Consider the following 9,357-nt stretch of genomic DNA (forward strand, 5'->3'; position numbering starts at 1 on the left):
GGAATTTTCGGGCAGATACTGAAGTGTTGAAAGATCAGGATGACATTTAATTTATAGATACCAGTGTGGATATGCACGGAGTGAGTGAATTGTCTTGCTCGTAGTACTTTTATTTAGCTTCGTGCGCTTCTAATGTTGTATGGATTCTAGATAAATTAGATTCTGAAAGTGACAAAGTGGTGGTCATTTCTAATGACACGGAGATTTTACTTTAATTTAATGTAACAGCTAACAGCTCAAACAGGCGGGAACAATACAGGCCAGTGCAATGCTGAATTATGTATAAAAATATAAGATGAAATTCACATCAATCAAGGATTTCATCAGTCAAAAGCTTTGCTTACTTTTTAATGGTTATCAAATTACCATGTTACCAAAACTAGTTTTTGAAGTTATTCTGAAAGAATATACGTCAACTTCAAACGGTCACGGCCAATCTATTTATATTATTTAAAATTACTTGAATGGAAAAAAACCTGGAGTAAATGTTTGGCGTCTTTACTTGGCATCATGCGCCCTCTTGTGTTAAAACGCTGAAACTATTTTTACAGTAAATCGCGAAGAGCCGCCGACAGGAAGGACATTAAACATCTGGCCTGATTTTTTCGCAGTGAAGTTTCTTCAATAGTACAGAATTCGGCAAAATATGCAGATAAGCTTCTCAATTTTAAGTGTAGGCTGTAAAATTTTTCCAGTCTGTTGTTTCTCGATATCGAATTACGCAAGTGTGAAGAGTGTTTTTTAAAGAAACGTAGTGTTTGTATTTTGAAGGTGCTTTGCAGACCACTCGTAGTAAGGCATTTCTCAAACTATAATTAAATGGCTTGTGGTGAACTTGTAGCTCCAAACAGATCTTCAGTAAGTGAGCAAACCTTCAACGTGGATTTCATTGTTGCATCTTATGGGAAGGAAGCAATTTTAACAGCAACACTCTACACATGCGTAAAAAACGGCGCCCGGTTTGTAAGAAATATGTACATGGTTATTGTATATTATCATTATACCGCATTTTTAACATATTAAACCCGAATTCGGTATAATCACACTAGTACATGCTAAAATCAACAATAATCCAAAACCAACAGATATACGACAAAGAGGAAAAGGTAAAGAGAAAATGCCGTATTTTGCTTGAAATATTTAATTGAAATACTTTTAACATTTAAAAATGATGGTAGAAATGCAGCAAGAAACAGAACCGATCGTCACACTGAACTATGAAATTTATAAATAGACACTTTTATAGACGTAAGAATGTCTAAAAAAAGCCAAGCCATGTCTTCCCCTGCTGGCCGTTTTGGGAATTACAGGCATTTCCCAGGTTACGAACGAGATCCTGCCTATGTCTGTGCTTAAGTCGAATTTGTAGGTAAGTCGGAACTGTAATAAAGCATTGTACCCCGAGCCAAGCAGCAAGCGTCACACCGCGTGTACTGCGTGCTTTCATTAGTACGAACCATTATATTTAACTAATTTTTTATATAATAGTCTTTTGCGCAGCTCGTTTCTAAGTACAAGTTGCCCTTAAGTCGGACGTTCTTTACCCAGAGATTGCCTGTATGCAAATAGTTGGTGATTCTTTGGTTGCATGATTAATTGATAACACTTTATTGATCCCTTGGGCGAAATTTCAGTAATCCAGAGGCCTCGATATACCGAATCAGGATAATACATAAAAAGTAAAAATACAGAATAAATCAATATAACAAGACTAAAAATAAGAACCAAAACGTATCCATCCAACCACGCATCCAAACATAATAATAAGCACCAGCTACACTATATACGCCTAATAGATTTTAGTTCCTCAAAATCATTCGAGTAAGGTTTAGCTTACTGTATCTTCCAGTCTCTACTTGTAAAACCTTGATTTATGTTTCTATTCTGCTTCTGTTTTTCAACATGCAAACATCTGCACATCTTTCGTGAGAGTCCTGCTGCTTCAGGTTGCTCTTCGAGGCCCCAGCAGCAGTGCATGGAAACCTGCTTTGCTCAAACTCACTGTAACGACAGCGTGGCAGTTGTGACACTTGGGCTAACAAGGTGATAATCACCGTTTTAATCTCGAAATATTTTAGATAAAGTTGAACGCCACGAGGCGTTCTTTTGGGATGAAGACTCTGGGGCAGAGCAGAGATAAGAACGATATAACCCTGGTAAGCACGCTTAACGCCCCTTTGCCGTTTCATTGTTGAAAGCTTGTATTTTTCCGCCACTTGCAAAACACTTCACAGATAGTTCATAATGTCATTTCTTTTAACAATTTTCCGGATCTGCCTCATGGCTTCTAATGAAAAGATCATATAATCCTCGCCGCCCTCATCACAGAACACCACATGTCCAGCTTCTTACTCTGGTCAGGGTCATGAGTTATTTATATGGTTAGAAGTAGTTTAATGCTATTGGGGAAAAAAGCTTTTATATAGAATGCAAACACACCTTCTTCTGACCCCCATTCCAAGGTCCCTAAAATTCAAATCCTTTAATTTTCCACAAGGACATCAAGGCTGATGAGACCTACCTTAAGAGTGGCCGGTTTTGTGATGCAAATCTGAAATATTCATTAACACCTGTTTTGTGGATTGTAGGTCTTTACTAGGCCTTTGATTAAGGAGGCGACAAAAGGAATGTACCGGGGAAATTGTGTCCGTTTGCTTTCACCCAGGGAGACCACCTTAATAGGGATGGGAAGGGGAGGAGACCGGCAAAGCTCACACACAGTGTCAGTCCCCTAATTTGATGCTGTTGCGTATTGTCAACGTGAGTGGCATTCAGTGATATCAAAGGGCTGAGCTGCCTTAGCAGAGCATGTAATAGACTGGGCCAGGCCTGCCGTGGGGGCGTACCTGTTAAGAATAACCAAAGAGTCCTATAATGATGGAAGTAGCAGGAAAAGATTAAGTATTCAAAATTTGTTTACCAAATGAATAATTACCAGGCCTCCCGATTCAAGCCAAGCCAGAGGTGGCAGTCCCTGTTTTACAAAGTTATACATTATTGTGTTGACTGCTAACACTACAAAGCCTTTTTACAGTAATCCTCTTTTCAACCTTTATACATATTAAATGTCTTCATTGTACACCAGAACAAAAAGGAGATGTAAGCATATTTATTTCCAGCAATATAATGTATTCACTCTTTCACTGACACACAAAGCAGTAAGACTGTTTGTCTTTAGATAATAACAATATCTCAATAACTGCATACTGCTGCATACTGCCATCAAAATAGTAAAATTAAAATTAAATATCTAATCAAAACAAGTATTACAAGTCAAATTCATTTAATCTGTCCACCCCCCCCATGCGCTACTCACAGAAAGTCTTGGCAGGTTTGCTTATTATTATTTAGTTTCATATCAAAAGTCAGTTGGCAGGCAATGTGTGACATATCTGCACATTTTCTTTCTTACGTGTCATAATAGTTTTGACTGACTCGTTCAGTCCTGTTCTTACCGTTTTGTTATTGATTGCAGTTGTAGCCATTGAGGAGAGTAAACACAAATGTCTGGTGTTTCATGTTATTGCAAAGGTGTTACTAATTTAAAAGCACCCAATGAGACAGCTTGTCAATGAAGTTTTTAGCTGAGAATAACTCCTACCTTTAGAGCTGTAATTTGGGTTTCACTTCATTACTACTTGAAATGAACGTTTTACTTAAAACTGCTAGTTGTTTCTTATACACATTTTTGTAAACAAATAATGATTTTTGTTATAAGTCCAACATTTTTGCTGAATTAAGCAAGCATCTCAAGACTGTACATGGACACTCATGGTTAAAAACCTAAAAACAAATCTAAAAATAATACAAATTTACCATGATTTATCTATTTAGTATGGGACATAAGGAGAGGTAAATTAATTTCACTGCTGTTTTTAAAATACTCTATTTAAGGGTAATTATTTTTAAATAAATAATTAAAACATATATTTTAAAAAAACTGCTAGAGAGATTGTATTACTAAAATATAACTAAAATGTTTGAATAAACAAAAGTGGAAATATGTCCAACATGGAAAAAATGGAAGTCGGAATGTAAAATCTTTAGTTCACTTTTTGGTAGAGCAGTGTCTGCTAATCATTCCATTGTTCTCATTTGTGAATCTATGTTCTGATATCTGTCTATAAACCTGCAACATCCTGTCACAAAAATGTGCATGTAGACCTGTGATGGGAATTCGCTTGCTTCTAATTCACATTGTCCAGACCACACAAAATGCTAGGTTCTACATTTCAGTTCCTGAACTTTGCTAAATGTAATTGAAATGCATCTTCATTAAAAAATAATTTAAATGGTACTTGTAATTTCTCTCTATCAATGACAAAATGTGTTTCTATTATAGAAATGTTGGATTCTCTTAATAAAATGCATTAATATAATTACCAGCATCTCGGAGGACATATTTGGTTAGATGTCTGACTCATGTTGGTCAGTCATCAGCTTCCTGTGTTTCTTCTGTCTGACATCTTGGGGTAACTTGTAATCCCAATACACAAATACAGACAGGAGCAATTTCGAAACCGACGGCTTCTTGCCTAGTGTTTGTCTGACAAAAAGGCCACAGCAAATCCTGCAACTGAAACAGATAATCACCAGCTTGTGAAGAGGCCCCCCAATCCACATCCTCAACACAATCTTGGATTTATTGTGTGTTTGCTTAATAATTTCATCCTCTAGGGGTGAAAGGTTGGGGGGGGCTGATCCTTGGCTAGCTAATTATGGAATACACAACATGCAGCCCTGGACAGCCGCTATGTAGCGACAGTCAGACGAACGAGGACCCATCCTGGGAAGGTTTATACCCACGCTGTCAGACACTGACCAGGGTAGCGTGGCTTCACAACATCATGTGAAAATTAAACATCGATGACAAATGGGAGGGGCACCGTGTCAAGCCCCCTGACCCTCAGGTGCACCGGCTGCACCCTAACCGTAACCCTATTCTGACCTGTAAAACCCACTGTGGTCTGACTGTACAACAGCCAGTACACAGTATTAGCATACAGACATACATATTATACCTTAAATGTTATAAGAAAATTGAAGGAGATCCAAAGGGAGACTAAATACCATTAAGGTAAAACGATTTAAGTTTAAAAAAAAGAAGGTAAATTAATATTTTACATATAAAGATGCAAACATATGCAATATTGTTAGTCATTGTCATTTGTTTTTGCAGGAGCAGACAAATACGAACAGACCCACTACACACATATTAATGCTATATTGTTCTTGAATGTATTGTATATGACAGTCTAAGTGCATGTGTTAGATGCTGTGGCACTCACAGCACATCCATCCAGCAAAAGATATTTAAAAAGTCTTTCTGGTCAAATACAAAAAATAAATACAAATATTCAAAGCATTCTTAACCCAAATTTTTAATTATGTGAACTGTGAATTGCTGATATTAACACTGAATGCAAAGCATTGTGAAAACAGTCCTGACTTAAAAGACACTTCAGTGACTGAAACACTTTTAACTTCTCCCTGATGTAATATAAATGGATTAGTAATTAAGTGTTATTAAAACTTCTTGTGTCTTCTGTTTACGAGTCTTATAATTTGAAGTTCTCATGGTTTTTTTTTTTTTTTTTTTTAAGTACCACTGAAAAAGTGATGAAAAAGCTTAGAACGTATGTTTACCTTCCATGGAAAGATGCCATATTTCCTTTAAGAAAGGGACTGATGTGCAGTAACAGTCTCTCATGAGTCTCTGAAGGAGGACGCGACTTTGAAGTCCGTCTCCTTCTGATGTCTGACCCCGCCCTTGTCGCATGTGCGAAGGCTTGCGGCGCTGATGGTATATAAGGACCCTCCGAGCTCAGTGCTGTCCATCTGCCAGTGGGTAACGGACACATCACTCTAACAAGAAATTATTTTCCGCTACAAGCTCAGAACCATCGTTTTCCCAGAAATGGGTTATTTTACCACGTGCGTTTTCTTCGCCACGCTCATTTCTCTCGCTTACACCTATAGTCTCGATGATCTTAAAGGAGCCGTACTGGAGAAGCTTGGACTGAAGGAGCTTCCTAGCATCCACAAGCGGGACCTGGAGAACCTTGTCATCCCGGCGCACATCAAGAACAAGTACCTGTCCATGCTGAAACTGCACAACAAGCGGCGGCGCCGATCTCTGCCTAGTTTGGCTGGCATTCTCAGGGGTATCTCTGGAAATGCAGGTAAATATTGTATTTGTTTGTATAAAAGTAGGATGCAAATATGTCATTTCACTTCCGTCTGTTGTGACAATCATTTGTTGTATAGGCCTAAATGCACTGCATTCGTTGCATGCATGCATCTTACATATCAGTATCCTTTATAGCCCACTTCATTGGTTTTACCCGTTTCAGACATATCGGGGGAGGTGATGTACTCAGACGCCACTCGGCAGAGGCTCGTCTTTGACATGGAAGCCAGGATTCCCGAGAACAGCGAGGTCACAATGGCTGAACTAAAGCTGTTTAAGAAGGCACCTCGCAAACTGTCTATTCCCGAAAAAAAGAACCACCGACCGGTTAATAATGCGCGAGTCAGCATCTACTGGTTGGAGGTCCTGGAAAATGGATCCAACAGAACATCTCTTGTGGATTCAAGGTATTTAAACTGTTATAATTATATAGTTTTAAATGATACGTTTTGGATACTGTAATATGAAAATGATGACATGTTTGGGGAAGTAATTAATTAATAGGAGTGTGTGTCTCCAGGTTGGTCCCCATCCACGAAACTGGCTGGAAAAGCTTTGACGTGACACAGGCGGTTCATTACTGGTCAAAAACGCAGCGAAAAGCCCCCCTGCATCTGGAAGTGTGGATCGAAGGCGAGAGACCGGGCAGCTACGCTGCCGAACTGGCCAAGTCGGTGCACTTCACCACCCAGGACCCAACGGACAAGACCCTGGGAAAACCGGAGCTCGTCCTTTACACACTGAACCTTGAGGAATTCGGGTACGTGGAAGCTTCTAAGCCTGCCTAATAAAAATGTGTTGCTTATCCAATAAAGCATCGTGCTGGTTAGAAATACGAATGGCCTCCAATTAACCAACGCATTTGTCCGCAGCTCTGGCGGCGATTGCGACGCCAGCAGAGCGCACAGCGTTTGCTGTCGGGAGGAATACTTCATCAACTTCCGAGAGCTGACCTGGACTCAATACTGGATCATCGAGCCCGCCGGTTACCAAGCGTTCAGGTGCGCCGGAGGCTGCAAGCAGCCGAAGCGCCATTTCGGATACGGGGAGCGGAGCTGCGCAGTGGCGGAGAGCGCGCCGCTGCCCATGATGTACCTGGTGAAGAAGGGCGACTACACGGAGATCGAAGTTGCCGAGTTTCCTAACATGATAGTCGAGAAGTGCGGGTGTACGATGGACAACATTTCTGTTGTTTGATCAGTTTTTCTCTTTTCCATTCTGTAAGGCGGAAGGGAAACATAGTACTTTCATATTTAAGTGTTAATGAGTTATATTCCTTTTGTATACACTGAAGATGCACCGTTTCTCCACATATCACTTGATTTAGCAGCACTTACGTATAAAATGCAATTTATAACGGTAGACTATATTTTCCATTTTTACTGTCTTGATTAGACAAGTCGATGAGCGTCAGAATGAACACTAGATTCTATATTTTGATTTGTGTATTGATATATAATGTATTTTCGTAAAGCAAATAAATTAATGTACATATTCAAATACCTGTCAGTGTAATTCTTTTTTTCCATGAAACTCATTTTAATAATATCACAACATATATTTCTTGCCACTTTGTCGTTTCACTAAAATAGGCATATTTAAAGGGGAAAAAAGTTCAGTTGTGTGTTTCCTTGTAATTTAGAGTGCCAAAAAAAGCGAATGAATTCGTTTGCAGGATAGTTATATATATATTAGCCCAAAAAGTTCTCTCTAAAACGGATCTTTATCATGGGAAAGAAATACGCGCCTTTGTGTCTGGCAGGGCATCGTAGACCTTTGCTTAATTGGTGCTTCGCAGGCAGAGTCAGACTTCCAATCCACAAACCATGAAAGGGAAGCGATTAATGCGCCATTGTCAGATCCCGACAACAGAAATGGAACAAATGCCATAGAAGGCTGCAAATACACACTGGTGCTAATGCGCTGAACTGTGCAAACACGCGCGCGTCGCGAGCTGCCCCAGTTAGCACAATGATCGCACTTCAGTGCTATTAAGAGTTCATAAGCTTCAAATTAACCGCACACTCAATTATCAGCAAAAGAAAGAAACGTCATAGGCTATGAATAGCATTTTATATAAGATCAAAAGATTATTGTCAGAAGGAAAACGAATTATATTATCGTACACGGGCCGCATTGTTTCAAGTTTTTATCTTTACTTTTAATTAATGTATTATTGATTATACGCAATAATTAATTAAATGTTCTTAAGAGAAGGCATGTTAAATATTACGCAAAACCCATTAGTGGGTATGCGATATTTCTTACCGTCATGTACCTCAGGTTACCTTCACCATCAATCGATCGTCGTATTCATAATCGTAATATTTATGTTAAGAAGAGACTATATGTATGTTCATTGTAGACGTGCTCAGCCAAGCCGCACGTATTCCTAGTTGACTTTGCCTTTGCTGTGATTTTATATTTGCGTCACTTGAGTCGCTTTGGATAAAACCGTATGGTACATAAAAAATGTAAACGAATGTGATTAATTCACTGTCTTTCTTGGCATGCAACAGTGAAAATGGATAGTGTCGCGGTCGAAGGTTTCTTTGCCATTTGATATTATACCACATTATATTATGCCAAAATCCTGTACTACCACTCACCCTAAGTCAGTGAGCGTGTGTAACACATGCTGACAGCCCAGCACAAGCAAACAAGACCTGAACTGTCTGTTAGAGGTAGTAAAATACTCATTAAACTTCACTCTTATCTCCAAACGAGGCCCTGTGTAAATAGACGCAGGCAGAAATACAAATATTTTTTTCCAACCATGCATTATAAACATGGCTTGCTGTAGTTTGTTGGTATTGCATGTTTGTCACAGAGTGACTTTGAATGCGTATTGCGCCAGTAAGGAAGCAGTAAATAAATCACGAAAGACTGTACCACACTGCTAGACAGAGGGTCCATTTCAACAACAAATGCTCCTAGTAAATATATATTTAAAAGGTACGGAATAATTTTGCAGTCATACGAAATATAATTGCCTTCCAAATAAAGTTAGCAGGGAGTTTGTTTCTTTTTTATCCATATACATAACTAATAATAATAAAAAAAAACGCTTACCCCCTTTTAAAATAGTTTGTTCCTGGACGTCCCATGCCGCATTAGCCCCCTGTAGCTGTATGTTAGCTAGCAGGGGGATGCAGCTTTTGCCACCA

General features: G+C 39.0%; 1 protein-coding gene across 1 annotated transcript; it reads left to right on the top strand.

The window, feature by feature from the left end:
• The first annotated feature begins 5,629 nt into the window (after window positions 1-5,629).
• On the top strand, window positions 5,630-7,605 carry LOC125706949 (left-right determination factor 2-like). Its single transcript, XM_048973785.1, has 4 exons — window positions 5,630-6,182; window positions 6,354-6,597; window positions 6,711-6,950; window positions 7,063-7,605. Exons 1-4 carry the CDS (start codon window positions 5,918-5,920, stop codon window positions 7,385-7,387), a joined length of 1,074 nt encoding a protein of 357 aa, XP_048829742.1. The 5' UTR covers window positions 5,630-5,917; the 3' UTR covers window positions 7,388-7,605.
• Window positions 7,606-9,357: the final 1,752 nt, after the last annotated feature.

Source organism: Brienomyrus brachyistius, chromosome 14 (assembly GCF_023856365.1).
Source record: "Brienomyrus brachyistius isolate T26 chromosome 14, BBRACH_0.4, whole genome shotgun sequence".
Lineage (NCBI taxonomy): Eukaryota > Metazoa > Chordata > Actinopteri > Osteoglossiformes > Mormyridae > Brienomyrus > Brienomyrus brachyistius.